General features: G+C 39.1%; 1 protein-coding gene across 1 annotated transcript in view; it reads right to left on the bottom strand.

Moving 5' to 3' along the window:
• Positions 1 to 27,138, bottom strand: part of LOC103777330 (AMME syndrome candidate gene 1 protein-like) — a gene marked incomplete at its 5' end in the record, with an annotated part of 40,331 nt that continues 13,193 nt past the window's right edge. Inside the window, 4 exons of the mRNA XM_008944883.1 lie at positions 1 to 115; positions 4,982 to 5,078; positions 6,519 to 6,609; positions 14,052 to 14,166. Coding sequence (XP_008943131.1) covers positions 1 to 115; positions 4,982 to 5,078; positions 6,519 to 6,609; positions 14,052 to 14,166 — 418 coding nt within the window. The remainder of the gene's footprint in view (positions 116 to 4,981; positions 5,079 to 6,518; positions 6,610 to 14,051; positions 14,167 to 27,138) is intronic.

Genomic DNA, 27,138 nt, shown 5'->3' with positions numbered 1-27,138 from the left:
TCAGGAATAATGGTTGTATGGTGGAAGGGGGTGCCCAATACCATTTTGGAAGTGATGATGCTGACGATGGGCAAGGTACTCTGTGTAGCTCATCGTCATCTTCTCACTACGGTACCTAGAAAAGGGAAAGAAGCAAATGCAACAACTGTTACTAGGAAGCTGTAAGTAGCACTAAAAATCCTGCACCAGTGGTTTGGTAAATGCTAACAGCTCTACTTCTGGTGTTAGGAGTAAGACTGACTTCAGTTGCACAAGGGCAGGGAGGGAACCGCCACAGCTGTCAGTGTCATTCGTGAATCACATGACAAATCACAACATAACTGCTTATGAAACAAATGTTTAACATTGTTGCTTACTATTTTGCTCGAAGTAAAGGGAATAGAAACTCATGATTTATTGAGAACATGCTGTATCTTCAGCCAACTCTACATAAAACCTAGGAGAACTGTAAACAAGCACTGCACATTTTAGGGCTGTTTTTAAAGAATCATTATCAATTGTCTGCCAAGCTCTGCTTTTAAAATAATCCCAGATACATTACATTCTTTTTAGACTAGAATCACAGACTATCTCAAGTTGGAAGGGACTCATAATGATCACTGAGTCCAACTTGCTGCTCCTCACAGACTGTCTAAAACTAAACCATATGACTAAGAATGTTGTCCAGATGCTCCTTGAACTCTGACATGCTTGGTGCCATGACCACTTCCCCCAGGAGCCTGTTCCAGTGACCAACCACCTTCTCAGTGAAGAACCTTTTCCTCATGTCCAGTCTGAACTTCCCTGGATTCTTCATTCCACCAGAGATCAGTACCAGCCCCTCTGCTGCCCCCCTTGAGGACGGTGTAGCCTGCGATGAGATCACTCCTCAGTGATGAGGTCACCCCTCAGCCTTCTCTTCTCCCAGCTGAACCAAGTGACTTCAGCTGAAGTCTTGCCCCCAAGGCCTCTCACCACATTGTCTGCCCTCCTCTGGAGACACCTATATTGAGGAGCCCTGAACTGCATACAGCACTCGAGGTGGGGCTGCCCGAGTGTGGTGTAGAGTGGGACAGTCACCTTCCTTGACCAGCTAGCTACACTGTGCTTGACTGCACCCCAGGACGTGTTGGCCCTTTTGTCTGCCAGGGCACACTGCTGACTCAGGCAACTTGCTATCAAAGCCAACCTCAAGATCTCTTTCTGCAGGGATGCTCTCCCTCCTCTCATTCCTCAATTTGTACATATAACCAGGATTACACTATCCTAGGTAGAATCCTGCACTTGTTCTTTTTAAAAGGAAACTCAAGGTACATTTGACTCCAGTGTCCAGGTAATTTATCAAAACACTGAAGAGCACTGGCCTTAAAATTGAGTCCTAGGAGATCCCACTGGTGACTTGCTGCCAGCCTGATGTCGCCCCACTTCCTAAAACTCTATGAGCCTGACCTGTCAGTCAATTGTTCACCCAACGTGATGGACTTGTCTAGATGTGAGCTGGACATTTTGTCCAGAAGGATACTGTCAGTATCAAAGGTTTTGCTAAAATCTCAAACCACCACACCTACTGCCTTCCCTTAGTCAAATTAAGTTGGTTAAGGAGGACTTTCCCCTCATGAACTCACACTGGCTACCATCAATGACTGTGCTTTTTTCAATAGGTTCTAGAATAACTTTCTCCATAGTTTTGGCAGGCACTGAAGTGAGACTGACAGGCCTGTGAACTACCAGGGTCTTCCTTCTGACTCTTCTTGAAAAATAGGACATTTGCCAGCTTCTACTCAACTGAAACCTCTCCAGACTCCCAAAACTGGAAAAATAATGGAGAGGTCCCACAGTAACATCAGCCAGTTAGTTATATGTAACTAGAAGCAGAACCCAGGCCTTAACAAGTATTTTGGATATCCTTCCATCAGTGTTGTTTAACAACAGAACCTATCGCCACATTTACACTGATCTATAAAAGTGTAAAGTCTACTCAAAACCAACAATATTCCATGTTTCCACAAATTTCACTGAGAAAGACCCTGAGTAGGAGATCTTGACAGATGAGGTTGGGTGAATCCAGCTGCAGTAATTTAAAATATTGCCACCTCTCCTTTGTATCACATTTTTCATCTGGAATTGCTCTGGTTGTCTTGTCTTTTGGGTCTGAAAAAAACACAACAAATGGCTCAACCACTTCCACTCACAACCCAACACAAAAGTTTAAACTACTGTGGAGCTCCCAACTGCAATGACTGAGGTGGCAAACACGTTTGTCTCTGTTGCCTCTCTGCCAGAGGAACAGAGCAGGACATCTCACTCTCACAGCTTGTTCCTTCAGTGGATGTGCTTCAGAGCACCAAAGGTGCCCACGCTTACTTCATACAGTGTTTGTTAGTGACTAGTTCAACAAGTGGCTGCTGGTCCTTACTGAGAGATGAGCTGCAGCTCTTCCTGAACTGCCGTGAATGAAATCCTCTGCCACTACGAAACTCAGCCACAAGGCTTGGCAGTCAGTGAAGCTGGTCGGCAGTGGGCTAGAGCAGGCTACAAGCTGGTCTGCAGTGGGCTAGAGCAGGCTACAAGCTGGTCTGCAGTGGGCTAGAGCAGGCTACAAGCTGGTCTGCAGTGGGTTACAGCAGGCTACAAGCTGGTCTGCAGTGGGTTAGAGCAGGCTACAAGCTGCCATGCTGGAATCACCTCTGCTCCTTAAAGCAGATGGAAGAGAACATGCAGTTCCCACCCCTAGAACTGGTAACACTTCTTTCAGCTCCACCGTTTTTTAGTTGCCTTCAAAACATGGCCAGAACTACTCGGTATTAACTTGAAGTGAAGATAGCAATGGACAGGTTTTGATTAGCTTAAAGCTTTATTCACACACAGGACATTTACTTTAATTCAGAGACTTGAAAAAGAAGTTGAAAGCATTTATTCCACTCCTCCAAGAGGTGTTTTACTTGTCTGACAAGGTCATTAAAAAAAGCTGTCTGATGCTGGGAAATGGTTACTATTTTAACACTGCTGCTTATAATGTGTCAGCAGAAGCTGAGTTTTTAAGCAAGTAAAACAGACAGCTTAAAAAAAAATAATTTTCTTCTGAATACTAATAACAATGCTTTGTTTATTCCACTTATCAGGCCAATGGTTTTGCTAGCAGCTTGAGTGTTGTGAATTTAAATACATTAAACACAAGGGTTTGGTGTGGGTTTTTTTTTTTGAGGGGGGGCTTTTGTGGGCTTTGTGGTGGGCTTGTTTTGTGCTCAGATGCTATTGCTCCAAACAAAATCGGGTAGCTGGATATATGTGTGTCATTTAGAATTTTTGTTTCTTAGGAATATCTATTCTTATTTAAACTGAGGTGTACAGAACTTGTCATTTAACAACTAGAGTGGGGGGCAAGATTAACAGTGCTATCTCCTTATCTTCTTTTTGAACAGAAGACAAGGTGTACAGCCAAAATTAAAAGATTTGGGTTCTGCATTTAGAAATTTAGCTGGATTCTGTGAATCCTTCCACCCCTAATTTAACTTTCTGCATAGCATGCTTTCCTTAGTCACAGCAACTCACCAGTAGTGAGGTTCCTCTAAGAATCCAGAATTCTGAACAGTCACTGAGACACAAACTATTCTTCATCCACAAGATCACTGAACAAGTAATTCCTCCAATATTAATTTTTTTTTCCCTAAGAAATGCTTTGCCTTCTTTCTGGTCTAAACATAAACTACTGCTAAGTAATAGCAAGATTTGTAGATAAAGATGACAAACATGGAAACTGGTAAGAACCAAAATCCCAGGTCCTTGTCCTATACAAGTGCATAAACAATCAAAGAATTCAAGTGTTTCCAGTGGCTGAGAGGACTGGGTGTTCGTTATGGACAAGCAAGTCAAGTCTGGCTTATACCTACCTGTACTCAGGAGGAAAGAATTTCCAAAGAAATCAGGACACAGAAACAAGAGTAATATATATAACATTTTTAGAACTAATCTTGTGACCCTGTGGGTCCCTGAAAGTTGATAAAAGATAGGAAGTATAACAGTTTAGGACTAAGGATTCTAACTTTGTTATTTTATTAATAGCATATCGAGCGTGGCCTCCCTGAAGAGGATGAGCAGACAATACTTCCTTATGATGTAAGATAAAAAATTCCTTATTTCTCCAAGCATGGAATAGATTACTGGAGTTTAGCAGTACTTTGATATTGCAAGCTTACAAAAATACATAGTTTTACAGGCGTTCTTGTAGATATTTACTCCTCCACCCTTCATCATAAAATGACAGTATTATGGGCAGGATACCTGCTGCTAATTCGCAAGTATCTTGGTTCCCACCTACTAAGAAGCCCTCAAGAGCACATTAAATTAGCAAAAGCAAAATAACACTAGTGTGCAAGAGTGACAGTATACGAAATAAAAATATTGCACTTGTGTGTTCACTCCCAAAACACCCTGACACAGTTTAAGTAGTAACTGATTGCCAGGTTAGCTACCTAGTTTGCCTCCCTGACACTTGTTAAGGTGAGGGAACTTAGAGTGCACAGGAGAGAAAAAAGCCCCAACACTTTCTTTGAGAACTGAACAGATCACTAGCTCTGAGGGCCTCCAGGACTTCACAGCAGCAGACCCACAGTGCACCATCTGCTCAAATACAAGTTGACAAAGGGAAGAAATCCTTGGTAACAACAGCCCTGAAGATCCATTACAGCTAAAGAACAAACTGTAAAAAGCAAAAGCTAATATGCTGCTAATATTTTTCAGAGTTATGAAACAAAATATTCAGGTCCCCTGATATATATGTAGCCTGATATTTAACAACAGCCTTTCCTTGCTTGCTTAGTGCCACTAACCCCTATGCAAGGCACAGATACTCTCCACAGTCCACACTGCTGTTGTGAAAAGAAATCATTAACAACACACAGAGGAAAGCTTACTGTTAACACCCAAAATAAGCACTTACCAGAGTGAACACATGACAGTATGACAAAACTAGAGCTTATCTGTAGTGACCCATGATGCATACCTGGTTAGCTTTATTGTTTTCCTGAATTCATTAGTAATTGGAGCTTTGTAGCCTCCTTTCCTCAGTAAGGAATCTATGGTTTGAATGTGGTCCCATCCTGTTAAATTTTACAGTAGTAGAAGTTAGTGAGAAGTATAACAGCAAGAATAGAGATTGCAAAAATACAGTATACTAGACAGTGTAATTGATAATGTTCTGGTGACATTCTCTATAGGTCATTCTCCCCTACTTAAGAGCAGCTGAAGGAAATACAATGTATAGGATTTCTTTACACACAACATTTGCTCTACAAGCAACAAATATTTTTATGTCATAGCTGAAATCTTTTAAAAGTGGACCACACCACTCTATCCAGGTGTGCTAAATTTGGGCTACATACAAAAGTAAACTTTTCTGAAACATTCAGGTATGATCATGTATCACAACCACTTCATACATCATGAATGGCTAAGAAAGTATGAAAAATTAAATTTCTGTATAAAATAAAATTTAAAAAACGTAGAAGTTGAATATTTTCAAGACACGTTATTTCCAAAAGATGCAATTAGATTAGTCATATTGTTACAGTAAAGAAAAAAAACTAGTTTTGAGTACATAAAAAAATACAAATGGGTATTTTTGGGTACTTGTAGAAGATCCAACTGCAATGCATAGTCTACTATGTCTATTTAGAAATTAAAACACCCCCCCTTCCCTCCCCAATTCCTTAATTTAACAAAAGCTTGTGTAAGTGATCACCAAAAGTCTTGACCAAAAAATACTTAACTAGCAAACCTTAGATTACAAAGCAAAAAAATTGTGTTAGGCCCTAGACTTTCAAGTGACTATTTGGAAACAGAATTATCTATTAAAGATGATCCTCAATAAAGGCTTTATCCTATTCCTCAGCAAACCAACTCAAATATACAAAAAAAAACCCAAAAAACAGCTGCAGTGCAAAAAATGTGAAAGAATGAGACAGCCTGTCAAGCTTGGAAAAAAATAACCAACATAGTGAATAGTCAATCAGCTGCTCAGCCCACAAGATTTCTATTCAGCAAAATCTACTATAGGTTTTTTTTAATTCACAAACTTAAGTCTGTGCCTCTATTAAAAGGGACTTAAACAACACTATGTTGGAAGTACCTAATTGAAAAAGCTTGATCATGGCCAATTTAGGAATAAATCAGCTGTTAAGACCAGACATCCCATCAGTTAACAGAGTTTTTGCATGTCACTAATACCACAGTGTAACAAGGATATGGAAATTAACAGCTCTGAACAGCACAACAGGTTGACAGCACTGTACCACCCCTCCACATACTTCCTTCTACACCTACGCTGCATTTATGGCTTGTTTAAACAACAGCTACAGTTCCCTGACTCCCCTGCAAGGGGCCTGACACAGGCACGTAATTGGCATTTTATAGAAGAGTCTTCTTACAATTAAATATTGCTCCATCATCTGACATCAGTGCAAGGTCAAATATTGCATTTTAGATTTCTATGTATGTTTAAATTCTTCACCAGATCATATGAAATAAAGTGCAAGAATGACCTTGCTCCTTTGCAACCTCCGGGAGGTAGGTGGCCGTGCGTTTTGATCCTTTTTCATTGATGAACTCTATTCTAATGCCATGGACACCCACCTGCAAGAAATGGGCAGCTTTATTAGTACATTAAAGGTAAAAAAGATACACGAGATTTCTAACACGATGAAACCCCAAACATGAACCTTTCAGTGGTTAATACCCTTCTGCAAAGAGTTCCAAGAGGTGGTGCTGATGTGGATGTAATCTTTTTGCAAGGTGTTCACCTTACAGCCTTGTAAGGTCAGCAGCAGCACAAATGTGCTCCTCAGCTCCCACCACGGGGCTTCGTCCCTGCTCTGAAGGAAATCCAGCTGAGGTGCATAAGTCATTCTGTCTCTGGGTTTACTTCTCCCTCTGACACTGTCAGCAGTGTTGTTGGTACAAAATCACCTGGTTACCAGATATAATCTGCAAGCAACCAAAAAGCTGGCAAATCTAATGTTGTGTCAATTAAAAGCATTAATTTTGTTCCAAGTAACAACTGAACAATTAAAAATTTGTTGTGCTATGAACTGAATCAAAATTTCTGTTAATGTCTGACGAGGAAAAGGAGCTACTCCAAAGCATTCAGCTTCCAACTCCTATTTCCATGCTAAGAACTCTAATATGACAAAATGACAGTTTGGAAACCAAAACTATTAACACCAAGGCCTTGGAGATATATAAAGTTGAACTGCCAAAACAGAAATAAGAGGCTGGGCACCTTTCCAGGGCATTGTTTAAACACCCCTGTTTTCAAGGTACAGTAATTCTGTTGAGAGTACCTGCACTTGGATCAGGCATGCCATAAAAGATATTCCATTGCCAGTAAGTTTTCAGTTGCTTTTGAGTTCTGTGCATAAACACAAAGCATTAGTAGATGGACAGTTTTATTTTCATGCCCACATAACTACGATCTTATTTCAATTTAAATCTAAAATTCCCAACATTGTATGTGGAAATGAACAGTTTGTTTCAAAAGGTATCATGTTATTTGGTATGGCACTTCTTTTTGGACACACAATTAATTGAAAAATGCTGTAACAGCTCCTCCAGTGACAAACTATTTTACTGCAACTACATGACAACCAAAATTCAAAAAAGGAATATTTATAAAGGTCTACCACTTGTTCAATTAACATATTTGCTTATATTAAGACTTGATTTTTTTAATCCTTATAATCTTTACTTATCACTTAACCATGGGGAAATGGGAAGAAGAGTCTCTCTTGTGGCTGGCTACAGCCTCAACAGATTTTCACCATGAGCCTGATGTTTCTTCAACAGGAAAAATTACTTCGAGAGTGATGAATTCAATTCACCACAAATTTTAACATAATATTCCATTACTGAACACTCCTAAACCTAACTTTCATAACATGGATATACAATCACTAGAGAGATGAAATCTCTGTACTTAAATGATGCAATTATGAACCAGAGGACCTGAAAGTAAAACGAAAGTGTTAGAAGCAGAACTGAGCCTACCAAGTTTACTGCAAAAGCAGAGTAAGTTTTTGCAGCTGGTGATTTTGTAACTGTCAATATTCCATCGTCGAAGACTGAGATCAAATATTTTCAGGTTTTGCACACCTTCAAATCCTGCAGAATATTAGATTCTAAATTCTACACAACTGCTTTGCATGACAGTGATCATACAGTATTCATGAGAGCCCAGCCAGAAGCACTAGTGATGTGTTAGGTATGTTGCAACACTCAGGCAGTAGGTAACTGCATGGCACTGGATTGTTCCCATTAACCATTTTGATGGACTTTTAGATGTAGAGCAAAATGAATCAGGTGACACAACTGCACCCACGATTCCTCTGGTTGGGAAGATTAAGGCATTCTGTAAGCACAAATTCCAACTGTGTAGCTAAGCAGAACTCCAGTTCTGCTGGAGGTCCAGTACAGCTTGTCATTGTTTAGCTCCAGTTAATCAAAACCAGGCCTGAGTTTAATAAATGGAAGCCACATACAAGCAAAATAAGAACGATCCACGCTAAGATGGCCATGGGCAAGGTTAGGACTTTATTTGGAGTTCTTCAAGAGACCAATGTAGCTGTATTGATGAAAATTTCTGTGAAATTTCCCCAAACATCCCTCTATAAGCTGGGAGGTAAGGGTACATGTGGGAAGGCATTAACTGGACTGTAACTGGCTTGCCTACAAGCCTCAGCACAATTTTATCCAAAGCCTAAGGCATCCTCCTCAAATGAGAAATACTGATGCACTAAAGACAAGGTTTTGTATCATAACAACATCTGTGCAGTCCAGAAAAACAAAGCAATCTTCTTCTGCCTGTGGACTTTAAGTTCTGTCTTGACTCCTACCATTTATTAGGAACTAGCTACATACAGGTGTCCTTCCGAGCTGCAAAAAGACCACACGATTGCCAGATCAGCCTCCCAAATGAAAAGGAATCTATTTAGATTGTAGCTATTGGGAGAGGGAAGCAAGATCAGGAGAGACACTTAAGGAAGGCAACAAACCAATCTCCTCCAATAGAAATATTTCTGTAGGGTTTTAGAGCATGAAATACTGTATACTATGTATCCACTACTTGTGGATATGAGCTTTTTGGCCCAGAGCCTACCTAAAACTAGGTCCAGTGACAGTATTAAAAAACACAGACCCTTCACTAAATCTAAGGATTTTAATTCTGAAGTGATTTCAGCAGAGCTTCAGATGTTGTGTAGTTATACACATTCATATCCATTTATACGCATTCTTTTTCTGAAGAATCATTTATTCCATACACCTCAAGATGGGGAAAAGCAGACACACAACACTTGTTTTGCTCAGCACTTCTGGCACTTGCTAGATTATTGCCCATAATACCTCTCATGCTCTCTCCTTCTCAGTTGGGCTAAGAAAAAACTGTCCCCAAACCCACCATGAAACCAAAGTTAAAGCAACTCTGATGTTCAACTGTTCTGACTCAAGTTCCAAGCACAGTTTACAAATCTGTTGTTCTCGTGCTGCCTCTCCAACCATACTGAGAGGAACAAGTAACAGTATTCTTGTTAGACTGCCAGTGTGGAATTTGGATAAGCATCCAACAAAACATCAAGCCAGGCTGAAATGTAAGCTTCAGTCCACTGTGGAGTAAATGATCATCAAATAATCATCCTGATCAGTTTTATCTACTGCACTGAAAGCTGGAAGGAATTTGCATACAATTATCGGCAAACTATTAGTTTAAAATGAAGTGTAAACATTTGCTCAGAAATTCGTGAGAGCAGATAAAGAATCTGTTACAAAGGCAGCACACGGAGTGCCCCAGCAGCTCCCTGGGGTTAGGAACGAGTGTTTCAGGAGACACTGGCCTCTCCTCCCTGCACCACACAGCACAGTGACCTTCCCCTGTGAACAGACCTGTCTGGAGCAGGACACTCCAGGTGAGGCACCTAGTGCTGCTCATTACAAGCTGACCCCACCTACAACCTGAATTAGCCTTGCATTTGAGCAAACATGCTGGCTTCTTTCTGATCATCTTTAGCAGGGCTTAAATACTACATTCTGATTTAACAGTGGAGGCAAAAGAGTATTCAGGAGATACACTCTCTGCTTCATAATGAGCATTCTTTTTTAATGAATCATTTATTTACACACATAGAATTGCTGAGTATCATCCAAAGAAAATAAAACATGGAGACCACGACTCTTTCTTCTCTAAGGAACATAAACTGCAAGAATTGCTGGTGCCACTGCACTTGCAGGGAGGAAAGACTTTCCACAGCTCTTGAATGCACTAACTTTGTCAACAATGAAAAGTCAGCTTTCAGTCAACATTACTGGCTACAAATATTTAAGGTAATATTTAAACCAGTGCACACAAGCTAAAGGCCTTTGTCTCAACACAGCAAGCATGTACAATTCTGCAGCTTTTACTTCACTGAAGAACAGCAACTTCAAGGCAGAGTTCTCTTTCAGGGTATTTTAAGGAAGAGTCGCTGGCCAATTCTAGTCATTTATCCCCCTGTTGGAATTACAATACTGTTTTCCAAATAGTTTCTTAGATTCACAATGTTAATTACAATTACATACAATCATAATATTTTATGAAGTTTTAGTAAAAAAATGGGGAGACGGTCTGAATTAGCAAGACAAGCTTTAGCTTTTAGCAATCTCCTCCCCCAGTTCTTAATTAATGAGAAAATAAATTTACAAGGTGTTCATTTGCTATAACATGCAATAGAGATGGAATGAGTATAGGCACATTTCTGTATTTCTTGGGGAAAAAAGGCACCCAGGGGATACATTAAATCATTTGCTGTTGTAAGATACCTTGCAGCTGTACCCTCTCAAGGGGGCAGAGCCTGTAGCACCAAAGCTGGAACTGCAAGACCTCCAACATGATCACACCTTGTATGTGCCATTTCTGGGATCTGAACCCACTCACAGGACATTCTGAATGTAGGCTTACAATCTTCACAAACCAAACACAGGTTCTTATTAAAGGACTCAAAGCCATGACACTTCACAGCAATCTATTCAACCTCTTCTGCATTCCTCTTTTTGGGGTGCTCACTACACACACAGCTCCCAGTGCTACAGCAGATGCAAGTGTATCTGCATTAAGAATCAACAGCAAAATTGGAGGCACCCTGAGGCAGGAATTCAAATTTGTGCAGAAGGAAAAGACTTGGTAGAAGGATAGATCAAAAAGATGAGCTCAAGGGAATGGAAATACAGATAAAGCTGAGTTTATGTGGGGAAGGAATGACTGCTATCAATATCAGATGTGTTTAAAAATAATTGGTCTTTTATGGCTTATCTCTCAAGCAGACCTTTGATATCTGATGTTTAATAAAAAACCAGTACTATCAAAAAAGGAAACATCTCTTAGAGTCTCTCATGTTGCCCATTTCTTTGAGATGGGAAGGCTGTGAAGCTCCACCCCAGCAGCAGCTGGCCCACAGCAATATTTCATGGGTTCTGCCCAGCAGCACACAGTTCATAGGCTCCCGGTGTTCCCTTCCAAGCCCTACACCCGTCCAGCTACTGAAGTGCACTGCAGTTCAGATCCAGGCACATGGAAGTAAGAATGCTAAATTATATTTTAGGAAGTACCCTCAGGAACCATGACACTGAAGTGCTCCTTCGAAGGTTTGTACTTTCTCCTTGTTACTTCTATGAACGGTGAAAATGGCAGCAATTTGAAACATCCTAGGAGAGCTAACAGCAGTCAATCCACTCGTATCTCCTGTTCACTTGGTCCAAGTTTCTCCTGCAAAAGGTTCCGACGTTGTTTTTTACAACTGAAATACTAATTTCTTTAGTTTGGGAAGATAATTCATTAATGAGAGAAAAGAAATATGTATCACTGTGCTTCAGGATACAGTAGACACTCCGGAGCCTTGTCTTCAAATGAGCATGTCTGTGAGTCACCAGAGCACTGTGAGTTGTCTAAAGGAAACCCAAACAAAAGGGGAATCATGGGACCTACTCTGTAACTGAACTTACTTTGTGACCATTTCTTAAAATTACCAGGAATTTGCTGGAGGTTTTAAAAATCTATCACTAAAAAAACCTTAAATGAAATAGGAAAGAGCAACTAAGGAAATGGATAACACAAGGTATTATCTTTAACCCCTCTTAAGTATCAGCCTTCCAATAAGAAGAATTGTGAGAGTCCATAAAATCAGTCAGAACTTAGCTCAAGGATTCTGCAACAAGATACAGAAAGGACATAGGAAGTACAAGCCTCCTTTGTTTCATACAGCTATTAAAGCTATGAATCAGAAGTCTCCCGTGGAACAAAGTTAAAACCAGTCTTTCCCAGGAAGAGTGGAGCTTTGAACTTGGCCTTTGGTTTCTCTTGAAGGATGAATATTTTGGTCATCTTAGAAGTTCATAACTGAGAGAATAAAAAAGGCATCTAATAACATTTACAGACTGTCACAAAGAAAGACCTAAATGTTATTTCATCATGCACTGCACACTTCTAAAGAGACATTTCTCAGTGTATTCATAGTCTGATTTTTAACTGTAAAAATTTTAATTATAATAAATGAAATTAAATAAAAAACATCACAATGGTTACTACCAGAAGTCAACATAGTGAAGCAGAAAAATTTACAATTCTACTGCCAACTTGGCTTAGTATTAGAAGTAACTACAAGTTTTGATTACTTGAAAATATTGTTTAAAGTACCCTAAAGACTCAGTGAGAAGGCAAACTACTTCTCTGAGAAAAGCTGCTTGTTGTGAATGCACACACAGTTTCAGCTAAGATTTATTTTTGGTCTGACACTGCATAAAAAAATGAGTAATTCTGATTATGGTCAAGATGCTGAGAAACCCCAAAGGAAACTCACATTCATCTCATTCAGAATTGCATATTGGGAGGTAAGAAGCCCTTGTCATTATGAGTTGAACAGGAAACATTTTGATTAGATTTTCAGCTAATGTAAAATTCATAATGCTGAGGTTACTGTTAATGAGGTTACAGTGGGGCCTCTTCCCATCTTAACAACAAACAAAATTTCCACTCAATATACATTTGTTATGTGTGAATACAATACAAAGCTTCAATTTTTCTTTAAAAAATCCTAAATATTTCATAGGGTTAAGTCATTATTAAAGAGAAATACTGTAACTTGTCCTATGCCTCTGGCATTATAACCTGTCTGCTATCATATGTAACGACTTCAAAATTTGTTTGTGCACTCCAATATAGACTCAAAGAGCAACACAAGTCATACCAGCTGGCATGAGAAGTTCATCCTAAGTCCATCAACTTTGTTTTTGCTAGCATCTAAAACCACATAATTTGAGAAAAAGCAGAATACAGAATAACACTTCCTTTAATTTACGTTCCCAGAAATAAATGCAAAAGCAGCATTTGCTTCTTCATCTCTTTTATGCTGCTGTTCCATGCGAATGCATGAGGGTTTCCTAGAACTGAACAACTGAAGTACATTCAGCTCCATGCATAAGAGCAACAATTTCCCTGCCCTCGTTCTGTAAGGGCTCAGTGGGGCTCGTGCAGGCCACTCGCTCTGAAAGCAAAGGAAGCATTGGCAAAAACAAATGGCTCGCTCCTACAAGCTAAATAAGGCAGCTTGGTTCAATTTTTTTGCAGTGCTTGTTTCCAGAAGCATAGATCAGACTATTAACTTTTGTAGTGGAACTTCATCTTTCCAGGATGAACAGACTGCTCTACCATGTATCTGCAGTTAGCTGGGCTGCAGAAGAGGTCTCAGGACAGCACCACTGAGGTGGAGATGGGTTGATGGAGTCCTGGGCATAAACACAGCTGTGCAGAGCACTCCAGCTCTGAGTGCCTGCGTGGGCAGAACACAACTTCATTCCACTCTGGTGGCTCAGCCTCTTAAGGTGATGACAATTCTATCAAAAAGCATCTTTTAAATCTATGCACAAAACAATACATACAGGGTGCAAAACAGTGCCGGCGACACTAAACACAGGCAGAAAATTTAAATGGTGTGACTTGTGGTATATATGATCATGGCATCAAAGTAATCTTCTCACAAGGTATCTGACATCCTTACCTCCCAGTCCATGTAGTCACATACATCTTCAAAGTTAGTGAGTAGAGACACTGAGCAGAAAAGCCGGGGCAGCTCATCCCTCGTCATTGGGGGGAAACGACTATCTTTAAGGGCACTGTTGAAGACAAAACAGAATTTCAAAGGATTTTTGTTGTTTGTTTGTTTTGTTTTTTTTTTAAGTTCAGGGATCTAATGAATCAACTGAAAAGCATAAAGGACAAAAAAAATCCTGATGAAATGATGACCAGTTTGATAATCCAGTTGCCAGTGTAACACACTGACCAACGTTCCCAACTTTTTCCTTAGACATTTGTTTCAGTTCTTGGCTGGCCAGTCAGGTGGTTTTCTGAGGGTCATTCCTTCCTGAGCCCATTTTGCTACTGTGACAATCGTATTAAGGAACCAGCAGAAAGTTTTTGGAAAAAGTTACAAAAGATCCCTAGCTCTTCCACTTGCAATTAAGTAAATCCCCTTCAGAAGGGATTAAACTATACAACATAGGCAATTTTTATAGCCTGCAATAATGGAATACGTAATACAGTAATCAAACTGTAGAACTTAGATACTCAGTGAAAAAGAATAAAAAAAGAGGAATATTCTCCAAAAAAGAATAATATTCATGATTACTGGCAAAGGTGAACATATATAACTAAAAACATCCAAGGGCTCTACAGATCTGTAGACCTACAGGACTTGAAGATGTTCTGCCAAGCAGAGGTGATGATTAGTAACAGGGAAGCTTGCAAACAGCTACTCTAATCCTCAGGCTAACGTACCGTTCTAGAGACAAACACAGACCTAAAGGGGTGAAATTCAGTAGAGAGAGGAGCTACCTGTGCACATTCCAGCACGCTTTGGAAACCAGAGCAGTTAACAGACAGTGAGCAGTACCACGAGTAGGAACATCTGGAAAACCTACTTGTGTACGTCTGATTAAGAACCAGTTAAATTGGAAGAGGGAAGGTTGAAGTGAATATGGTAACTCCTGATTTTTTATTTTCTTAAGGTTTGAAACACAATGTGTATGAATACAAACATGCTCATCTCCAACAAAAACAGTCATCTGCTTACTGAGCTTTTTGATGAGTAAAGAGAATTTAAGAGACTTAACTAAAGTACTACCAAGTTCTCCACATGGAACATTGTTTCATCTAACAATTAGATCATTCTTCCTCATCCTCCTTGGCATACAGCCAGCAGTTGCCATTAGCTGGTATAATCACAACCATGACCCTGGTGTTTAGAATATGGCTGAAGTCTCTGCATCAGATATTACCATTTTATATAAAGAGTAGTATAACTTTATTAAAGCAGACCAAATAAGGACACATAAGCAAAAAAAATCTCCAGTTTAGCTAAAGGAAATTGTATGTATAACTAGAAATAGCTTCCCAACATGAATTAATACTATACGCTGAAAAGTTAAAATAAAACCTTTGTTTTTCTGGGGCAGAGGGAGGGCAGGTGTTTTTCCCAGATACTCTACAATTAAAAAAAAAAAAACAAACAAACCAGTATTGGAATTTAGACTAGAAGCCTTCTCCAAGCTTTGGTATTTTTGCATTGCGACAGGTCAGAAATTTAGTTTTTCATTGTGAAGATAAATGTAGCATGTAATGAACAGTTAGTGGGCCTACACTGCCCATTATTTATGAGCAATTCCAGCCAACCCCAGGTAGGGTTGCTGTAGGTAGGAGATGATGTTGGGACCACAAGTAACTAGGAAAGAGAACTCTTTGACATTTAGGTAGGATAGACAGGCCTACAGAGACCTGTGAAGAACAGGGAACACGAAGGAGGTTTAAAGTGCAATGCCTGTGATGGTTAACTAATGACTTTGAATGAAGATACCTCAAAAGATGGTATTCTCCAAGACTCTGGGGACAAAATTTGCAAAGCTAGCTTTGTAACTGCTGGGAACCAGGCAAAGGTACCATTGTCCATTGTGGGGTGCTTTGGAGCAACATCAGAAATCAATGCATAGAGCCACAGCATAAGAGCAACGTAGGAAAGACAAACAGTTAATTCAGCCTTTCCATCCCTCTGTGTGTGTGTGTGAATATATACAGATATTTTTTTAATATATATGTAAAGGGAGGATACTCTTACTATAGGGACAGTTAAACTAGAAGTCCATCTAGCCTAGTATTAAGTAATAACCACCAGCAGTTAGCAAAATGAATGAGTAGAACACAGTAAATATCCAGGGGTACTTTCCTGGAATACTCTCCAGGAATCCAGCTATTTATAGCTGAGGTATTTCGAGCCAGAGATGGTATCTCTGCACCTAAAAGCTCTTCACGGGTTTATTTAATAAGTGTACACATACACTCTTGAAATGCTTTACACCATCTTTTACTAGAAACTATAAAACTATGTTCAGAAACTCTAAACCCCTGAAAATCCATTGCTACTCCAGGTTTGCATATATGCAAATGTCTCATTTCCCTGAGGTATGCTGTACCTATATCACATCACCAACTTGAATACACTGCTGAAAGGCACCCAGTGAGACAAGCGTTAGTTCTTAACGAATGGCAAATTCCATTCTCCTAAGAAGCAACTGCATGCATGGATATTGCCAATACTCATTTAAACCTGGTTCTAGCAAGCCATACAACAGTCTTACCATGGAAAACATTTCCCATATTGTAAGAACTTGTGACCTTCAAAAAACTGGGTTTTTTGCACAACTTCATACTAGGAGTTTATCTGACTTTCAGTTCTTCTTTGTAGAACTGCCAAAATGCACTTGTGCCTTTCAGTGTTTTGAGGCCAAGGTTGTCTGCAACGGGTGTACGCATGACCCCAGTAATGGCAGCAGTAAAAGACCTGGGCAAATTCCCTCTCTGAAGATCTGCTGCACTGACACTGCTAGATGAGAAACCATCCTTCATTTAACCTACTTTTAGGCTGTACAAAACCAGCCGTCCCACAGCACACACGTACGCCACGTCTCAGCCACTCTGCTCAGATGCAATAACCTGAAACAAGATGAGTGAATCACGACAAATCTGAATATTGATAAGAAGCTGAGACACAAAACCTCCACGTGAGCAGTGGAAGCAGAAAGGCACGCAAAGGTGCGAAAGCCTCGGGGGTGCCCAGCAAAGTGGGTCAGGTTTGGTGAGAGCAGAGCAATGGAGCACTGCACACTCGTATGGCAGGCTGAGCTGGCCAGTCCCAGTGCTCACTAATGTGACACTGGCACAAACATTCTGCTTACTTTATCATAACTAAAATATCGTTTATCAAATGATAGTACCATTTCAGCCATACCTAGTTCCTTCAGAACTGCTAGGTGCTATTTTATCTTTACAGCCTGCTGAAAAATTGCTCCTCAGCACCATACTGTAACACATCTGCACATGTATCCTGCATCAGCACTCATGGTGCTGAAGATAAGCAAGATACCTGCCAGGACACGATCAGAGATCTGAATGTCTGACACCATTACAAATGGTTGATTCAGAACGCTGCCGTTACTCTATTCCTCCATTCCTTACCTCCAACACCCCACAGCACAATTTGTTTTTATTTTTCAAAACAGCTTTGTCTCTGCTGTTAAGTAAAGCCAAAATTTACCTGGAGAAATCTGTGTTGACAATCAGCAACTGGCAAAAAACATACTGAAGAGAGATACCAAAAAGAAAGCCTTTATTTGTACTCATTAGCCACACAAAATATTCTGTCTGCTAATGCAAAAGTTATAATTGCTGGACTACTTCAGTTTCATATCAGGTGCCATTTTTACAAGAATTAGCTTAAAACTTAACCCTGCTCTGTTGAGTTTGATCTAGGTGCATCACACACTGCTTTAAAACTGGGACATGTTTACGCCTTGGAAGTGCTGTCTATTACAGTTGGAGTATCAGTCATCTCGATCATTCTTTCATTACTATCATAGCTGAAATTCCAAAGTAAGTTCCAGATGCCTTTTGAGAACCCAAGAGCAGAGCAGGTCTGTATCACCTCTTCACAGATCAACTGTTTTCATTTCTGTGTTTTTTAATACTTGGTTAGCAGGAGAGATATGCCACTAGAGATGCCTCCCTTCAGAATCCAGCCATTATCCTTAAGCCTCAACTTTATCTCTGTGGGTAGTGAATAAATCATCTACTGACTGTTCTGATGATGTGGGTAAAGCAAGTGGATGGTACCCAGTTGAGTTCCTCACGGGCAGCTGTCCACAGTATACAAACCTTAAGCTCTCTGTGGTTAACAGACTGGCATCACCTCAGAGATGCCAGCAGATCTCAGCACTTATCAAGGATAAAAAACCTTGCATGAGCTTTTCCTTTTGTTCCTGTTTTGGGACGAAGGAGTATCAGTTTCTGGAGGCAGCAGTTTGGTATCCACCGTCCACTTCCTACACCCTATATAGCTGCATGCATGTAACTACAGAAGTTTGCCTCACCTGCCGTGCCAGTGTTGCCTCTTGGTGACCAATTCAAAGCAAGCATAAAATACAGACAAGATAACATCTGCTTGTTTTCCTCAAAAGCTTGTTGGTTCAGGATGAAAAGTCACTGTGTAATTGTGCATTTCTGATAAGTAGAGACTTTGTTCTGTTTATTTGATGGAAGCATTTTTGTAATATTAGAATGTAATTTTACAATCTCATTCAATGCCATATTCTTCTGTTAATTCTTCCATTAGAAAGGCAAAAGGATTCTTATGAAACAAAATCTGGAATAAACCAGGTTTAGGGACATGGTTTAGTGGTGACCTGGCAGTGCTGGGTTAATGGCTGGAGTTAAAAGTCTCTTCCAAACAAAACAATTCTATGATCCTATTAAAAAAAAAAAATCCACTACACAATTTTTCTGTTAAAATTAATGAAGGGTAAATAGAAATAATTGGTAAATTAAGCTGGAAAAATTAGGCAGAATTCAAAACTACTTTTAATGAAAAAAAATACTGATTTAAAAAGCATTTTCTAAACCATCTGTTCTTTATTCCTCAATGCCCAGAACTAATTTACATGAATTGCTGCTGACTAAACGGAAGTACCTGGCAGCGGAGAGCTGAAAAGAAGCACTGCAAGGGGAATTCTAGCTGGCCAATAAAAGGACATTAGTTTTTCCACATGGAGTTCTGCTCCATGCAAGCAGAGCCAAAATTGAATCCCGTTCAAAGGAAACTATTTTTAGACACAAAATGCATACACACGCACACACAGCCTTTTTGGTTAAATATTTATGCAGTCTTGGGTGTCCTACTAAGATCAAGTAATTGCCAGTCAAGAAAAACAAAACAAAACAAAGTGTTACTCAGCTATCATTTTTTCTTCAGTTGAGCTATGATATACAAATCTCAGCTTCTCCTCAAATGAAGTTTACTTGGCCATAAGCTCTCCAGAAATGTTTTTCAATAATTTCGTTTTCCATGTACCGCTCCTCCTTTATTTGGCATATCAAAAAGTTTGGAAACACTTTAAAGACACTGAAAATATTTAAAGGAAAGGAAATAGTTCAAAGTATTTTGATTTACAATGAGAAACACCACAAAGTTTAGCAAAAAAAAATTAAATTAAGGTTTATATTCCTGAAGACTACATCCTGGTTTTGTAAAATATCACTGGAGAAACTCTCAGATTGATCTGAAATAATAGTAGATAATATAGTATGAGAAGGTGAGCCAAAATTCAATACATCATATTGTCCATCTGATTTCTGGAGGCTATAAAAATGCTTTAAAAAAAAAAAAAAAAAAGGCCAGCTTCAGTCTTTCAGAACCTATGGCTCTTAAATGTGATGCAGCAGATGGGTGACAAACAGTAGGAGACAAATTGGGGAAATAAGGAATAGTAACAGAGCTACATTGCTCAATTTAGAAATGCCTGAAAATCTTTGTCATGGAATTTAAAGGATCCTTTAAAAAAGTTTTATAGCACATAAGCATCAAAGATAGTAAAGAAGGATTTAGGTGTAGATGAATGAAAGTATTAAATGAATTACATTATTAATTTTATTGTTTGTTACTTAATGACATTATTAACAATAAAATCTCTCACTAAACCTCTTTTCTGGGGCCAGTCACATCTACAGACTGAAACTGGAGAGAGTTTAGGCAAAATTGGATACAATTTTGTATGTTACTGGAAATTACCTGCGGGGCTTAAACATGACACAGGGGAAGGAGATGCAAAGGAAACTGTCAAACATTGGGCATGATATAGCTAATACTCACTTTTATAGGGCGTGTAAATGAGGCAGAGACATAAGTGACTCATGCAATTTAGGAGGCTTGCACAGTGAGTCAGTGACAGAACCAAGAATAGAATCCAAGATCCCCGACTCCTAAAAATCTACTTTTTGTGACAGCCTCTCTCACAATCTGCTCAGCCTACAATGTAGAAACATATCTCCCAGAGGATTAATCAAAATAGAACTGATAAATTTAATTAAATTAATCCAATTTAAAAAATAAATTTCCCATTGCTTTTACAGTTCACTCTGCTACAATCAGTTTTCTCATAAGCAGTTTCTGATATTGAACAGAGCTACACCAAATGATATTTTTTTTGCATCTAAACAATTCTTCAAATATCATCAGAAGAGTTATGAAAAATAGGCTAAAGATTTCATTTTACAAACTATTACCCTCTTCTGGTAAACAATACATTGGCACTATTTTTAGATGGTAGGCAAAAGACTTAAATTCTGTCTGCTCTGAAAACCCCTTCTCATTTAGCTCAGCAAATATAACCCAGAGATTCTTAATTCTTTCACCCAGTGAAGTGTGCTTAGCACAATTAACTTAGAAAACACATTTAACAAAGAAACAATCCTGTGTCAATAAACTGAGCCCAAAGGGCCTTGATATGATTCTTCAGTTAATTCAAAACATCCTGCACTTTATCGGTGGCAAACTCACTGGATTTTAGATAACAGCAAGGAGATGAGAGCAACAAGAGACACTTGGTGCCAGGCTTTCAGAAAAAAAAAAAGTATTTACTGTTGTTTCCATTGCTGGGCTACTGATCAGTCAAGTTAGTTAACATTTTTACTTTTTCATTCAGTAACTTCAATGTGAAGAAATTAAGGAACACTTTAGCAGAACCCCACTATTTTCTTAATGAAAATCATCCCTCATAACTCAGTTTGGCAGAGACCAGAAAAAAAGAGCAGCTTCCAAGTCATGATCTGCAATTGATTTTTAAGCCAGAAAAACAGGGCAGAGTGTGCTCTTCTTCCAAAAGTGAAATTATTATGAATAAAGTTCTCCTAGCTGTAAGAGATCAGACAGCCTAACACAACCAACATGACAGCCTTCTAACAACTTTATTTATGACCAGCAGAGTTTTTGCCAACTTAAATGGAGATTTCAAGGAGTGATTTACATGCATCATCAAATCACTTGAATGCAAGGAAAAAGAATTTATTTATATTGTTTGTGGGGTTCTGCTGTTTTTTTTCTCTTTGGTCAGACTGGAAAAATTTCCAGGAAACAAAACAACTGTGAATGACGTGTTTTTCCTGAACCCTCCCTTACATTTGGGAGACAGAAAGGGAAAGAACAACATCTATACTTCCTGCACATTATGTTGCTAAGTGGCAGTCACAGGGTAAAAAAAGAAATACACACTTGTTGACAATTGGCACAGAAATAACTCTCTGAAGTTCTTAGCCTATTTTACTAGCACAGTGCAGGTAATGGCAACAGTATTTCAGGTGGGACAAATAAAATAGTCATCTGGCATTTTGGCTTTCTATCAATTTTTTTTTTTAACTCCACAAACCTGAAGTATGCCAGAAAGTCTCTCTCCCAGTTCCTGTCTGGATTCAGACATGGAGTTTAATAGGAAGGAGGAGTATTCTGGTACTCTGGTTCAGACAGTTATTCTAGCTCTGCAAGGAACACTGTTCCTCTTAAGAGACAACTGAGCATGGACATAAATTGTTTAGAAAGGCTCATCAGCAAAGGCAGCCTCCATTCCCTGACTGCATAAGATGATTAAGTCTATTTTAGGCAGCCAGAGGTGTCTAAAATAAGCTGTCTATAATGTCCTCCAGAATACCTTCACTCTGCTAAGTGTGGAAAGTGTTAACTGGTAACTGCCAGCAAGGCTGCAGCCACAGCACTCGATGCACTAAGCCAGCAAACACACCTGGTTGGTTCAAGTTTGCCACAAGTCAGTCAATTTTTTTTTTCTAACCCACTATGCAGGATTGGGTATTGTCAGATTTCTTGCAGATGCCATAACAATGCTATAGAAAACTTGAATATAATACACTGACATAAAAAATACAAATTATCTATTAAGAGTAGATCCAGAAACCGAAACATACAAAAAGGTTACAGTGTTCTGTTTCAAACATTATCCTAAGGAAGACTTTGGTTTGCTCACAACATGCTGAAGAACATGCCCATGTACCAGGTTTTTAGTACCAGTTTCAACCTGCTGAGTGACAAGGAAGAAAAGAACCTCTGGGCAAAAGAACCATCCACCAAAGAGAGAGCAACCTTTATTCACTCACTTCAGCAGCTGCCCGAGCTCCTCTCCCAGTTGGGCAACAGTGACAACAGGGATAAGAACAGGGACATTTCAAAGCTTTTTTTTGAATTCAGATGTCAAAAGATCTGAAAGTTTAATCTTTAGGGATTTTGCTAAACTTCTTGGTTGGTAAAATTATTCATCTAAGACATGCTGAAAAAGAAAATAGAATAGCAAGGTTCAGAATCTATGCTAACAAGGCCTGGGTACTGTGGCTGCTGCTGGTGATGACAGAACCCAACAAAACCTTAACAATCCCCACTTCATGGGACTGATTTCAAGAAGAATGCTGAAAAAATAGAAATTGTAACATAGGTAAAGTTAACAAAAGCTGTATTAAAAAAGAATTATATTTGGCTGTAAATTAGAGATTTTTGTCAACACTTCATCAATGAACTGGAAATTCTTGGAAGATATTTATTAAAATATTAGTCCACTACATCAGAGGGGAAAAAAATAGTAACTCACATATTTTGTTTGGAGTACTCCTGAAACCTGAACAATTAGCTTATACTGCATTCAAATGTTTCCCCATCATTGCTTATTCTTAATAGATCCCAAGCTTGATACCAACTACAGCTAAAGTGGAAAATGATTTAATGGCTTCAATTACATTCTTATCAGCATTTCTGTGTGCACATACACATGTATTGTGCCACCCATACATACAATTAAAAAGCACAATGATGTTACTCTGTGGAGAGAACACCTGAAATTCATTTATCTTTCTTACTGCTATAATATATCAAGGAAACAAGGAACACTCATATGGAGAGGTCCTTAAAGTATAGAAGAATTCTGTATATGTGCTGGTATGACCTTTGAGTGGAAAAGGAAGATCACAAAAGCCACACCTCCTGCAATCTGCTCCCATCAGAAAATACAATGCAGTTAGAACTGAAAAAAAATCCAAAAAGTAATATTGTAGTGTTCTGATGACATGATGAAGAGTCAAGTTTTATGGCTTCAACTTTCTTAGTTTCCTGAAGCCAGAAATCTTACACTATATCCTTTCCTAGTAATTATTTTTCTTCTTGAACATGACAAAAAATCAAACAAGTTAAAGACTGCATTTTTCTCATACTGTTTTAATCCTGCAGGGCATAGGGGTGATCATTTTGCATCCCTATACAATATGCCCTATTACACCAAAAAAACCCAACCCCAAATGTTAAATTAACCTCACTGTAGGAAGTAGCAGAGATTCAGTAATAGTTCAGATGTACTCTGCACACAAGTATGCTAAATCCAGTCTCCAATCTCCTGTGTAGTGGGAGATGCACCTTATGACAAATGACACCCCAAAGAGTGCAGTACTGCGCGTGGCGCGGGTAGCAAAGGAAGCTGTAAGTGCCACGCTCCACACGTCCCTGCTGGCAGCACTGCACCAAGCAGTTCAGAATAGCCACACAGAACAGCTGGCTCTACTCCAAGCTGCTCAGCATGGGCCTCAAGCAGCACTTTCGGGCTGCAGGGAACACAAGGTAAAGCAGCTGTATGCAGGACATTCTTCGTAGGTGGCAGCTTCTTTTCTGTCTTTCCTGTATTGTCCTTCACCCCCCCCATCTATCATCATACTGGGATAAATGAGGCCAATGGAATTCAAAAAGGCATAACAATTTGTGTGTGGTACTCATGCAAACATTCAGGAAGCTGAAAGGTGTTAAATGCCATGGAAATATCCTGGTTTGATAGATAAAGAGCAAATCCACAGCACTTAAACCAAGCTCACAACATCACACAGTAAGCTCCTCACAGTCATTCCAAACACTTATTTAAAAATTGGATAACAAAACTGACCAGGGTTTGGTGTGTAGGTTTTTGTTTGGTGAACACATGATAACAGAGTAGTCAGAAAACTCTAACTGAGCTCCAACCGGACTAAATTATAATGTCACTAAAAGGCTCTCCAGCAGATGGCAAAGTTTAGATAATTAACAAAAACTAACTGCTCAATTACATTTGGAACTGTACAGCTTGAGCACTGCTAACCACTGAACTCTCTAAGAGCATAAAAAGAAGTCTCTAGAATTCTTTACATCTCCAGCAAGTCTCCCAATATTGACCTAAGATCACTATTCTACCCCTAATAATAATAATGATAATGAAGTCAAGACAAAAATCTTGGAAGGCCACTTTATTGCTGAGTTCAACCATCATTTAATTAATTCACAAAATTCTATTCTCCTCTAAAGATGCATTCAAGTCATAATTTCAAAAAAATAAGTTCACATTAAATATTTTTAATTCATTATTAACTTTAAAATGCCTCATCTTAAGCACACATAGAAAAATACGTTCCTAAACATCTCAGCAATGCAATGATATATAAATATATAATTTGAATATTTACATGTTTGATTTCCTGCAGCTTGTAAAAAGCATTTATTTTTATTATACTGCTGGAACTTCATTTTTTCAATATTTATCACCAGAAATACTATAAACTATACTTTTTATATGAAAATATGACATAGTTGAATTTTTATTAGTTGTTAATATGATTTACTTTAAAAACAACCAAGACAGTAAATGCTGAGGATGGAATTTAACAGTTGAGCTCAGTTTTGATACTGTTGGTTAAAAATACAGAAAACCGTTTTATAACCAAGACTTTGAAACCCCAATGATGGACAAATTAAATACATATAATTAGGTTAAGAATAAGGAAAGCAAAAGGCATGGTAGAGTATTTAGTAACTGAATTGGAAAAATACCATATTCACTTCAGATTTTCTATGAAACATTTAATCCAACAAGACAATAAGATTCCCTTAAACGATGAAGGTATTGTTTAACATAGTCTGATAAATGCAAGGAAAGGAGAGGACCCAGTCTTGCAGTGCTGAACAACTGAATTAAGTTGGGAATAACGCATGGTCTGCACTCTCTTACAGACTGGAAGATCACCACTCCTGATCCAGGGAACTGAAAAACACCCTGGCTTGTTTCCCAAGGTACGTGTTTCCTCAGTATCACAACTCCAGTTGGATTATGTTTAAAGCAGCTGCTTTTCATCTCAGTGCACCCTCTTACGCACACTGGAGTCTGTGTGCAGAGATGGAAATCATCAGAGTACTCTCAGTGTAAAGGCTGGTCTGTGAGCTCAGGGCATCTTGCTAATTCGCCACGTTTTTATAAATAAAGTAAGAGAGACAGGCACAAGATGACTCCCTCATGGCAGATTGTTTGTAACAAGACCTCAGGATAAGAAATGGCCACTCCTTATTTCATGAGAATTTTGGTTTTCAGACACTTAATCCTGCTATCATGAAGCCATCCTGGACTGCAGGCATGGGAACTGCTGCATCAGGACAAAACTTAGGCCCATATTTAAGATAACAACCAAGGCTTCTCAACATTTTTCTTCTGTTAATTTTGTGCATGTGTAGGTTTTGGCATAATCTGTCAATGAGGTTCATGTATGAAGTTATGGATTCTTCAAAGCCTCTAGAAATGACCAATTAAAAAACTAGAGTATGTTTTAGATCTATAAACACACCCTTTACAGCTGGAAGCTCTGTTTCCTGCATTTCCTCTCCTTCATCTTCTACCCCACACAAGCAAGCTGTAAGCCACATGATTTCCCTTTTAGCAACTCCCCTGCTTCTCTCTCATGAGAGCAGGTCACCAATTCATCCCTCTATTTCTTCTAGTTTCCTGTGACAGTTGTACCTGAGGTGACATATTCAGTGCCACCTGCAGCGCACTGGGCGTACGGAGGTGACTGGATGGGGCATTCACAAATCACTGTGTCTAAGGTCAAGATGCCTGAACAACAGAACCTTGGTGAGCTCAGCTCTTACTCTCTACATTTCCCACTCTAAACCAGGCTCTGAGGAGCAAAAAAACAGCTGAAGTAGAATGAAAAGGAAGGTCTGAAATGAAGAAAAGGCAAAGAGTTCAGGTTAGGCTCCATCTGTCTACAGACTCCAAAACAACTTATGTATTCAAAGACTGCATTTAACCCAAGAGCACTGTGAAATTCTGCTCAGCTACAGCATAAAAATTATTACAGAACATGGAAGTATCGACATGAATGTCTGGCTGGGAGGATAACTGAAATGGCAAATTTGTGCTTACTATTTAAATATTTCCCAGCATATCTTTTTAGAGAATCTACAGGCCAAATTCTTCTTTTGAAGGCAGTAGTTCTGCCATCCACTGCAGTCCAGCCTGAACCAGCCCAGACCTCTGCTGTTCTTATGTTGACTCTGCTCACCATTAACATCATCCACTGCTTCATACGGTAACCGAGGGAGCTGCACCGACAGCAACTGACGCCTGATTATTCAGTGTTAAATGATATGTGGACACACACACACAAAATTGGTTTATTCATTATATCCATTAGAGCTACAATTCCATACACCTATCTGAAGTGTTAAATATTTAAATGGAAATAAGTTTCATCATCCTTCTAAAAAGCGACTCCGAAGCGTTTCGCTGCCTGCGTGTCAGAACGCTTTAGTCCAACACACAGCCCTGGGAAATTGTTTGTAACAGCTCTACATGCAACCTACATTAAAAAAAAAAAGGGGGGGGGGGGGGGAAATCAATGCATTGTAGACTTCCATAAACCTGAAG

Source organism: Merops nubicus, unplaced genomic scaffold (assembly GCF_000691845.1).
Source record: "Merops nubicus isolate BGI_N331 unplaced genomic scaffold, ASM69184v1 scaffold25947, whole genome shotgun sequence".
Taxonomy (NCBI): domain Eukaryota; kingdom Metazoa; phylum Chordata; class Aves; order Coraciiformes; family Meropidae; genus Merops; species Merops nubicus.
The sequence above is the reverse complement of the archived record's forward strand: the minus strand, read 5'-3'. Positions and strand labels throughout refer to the sequence as shown.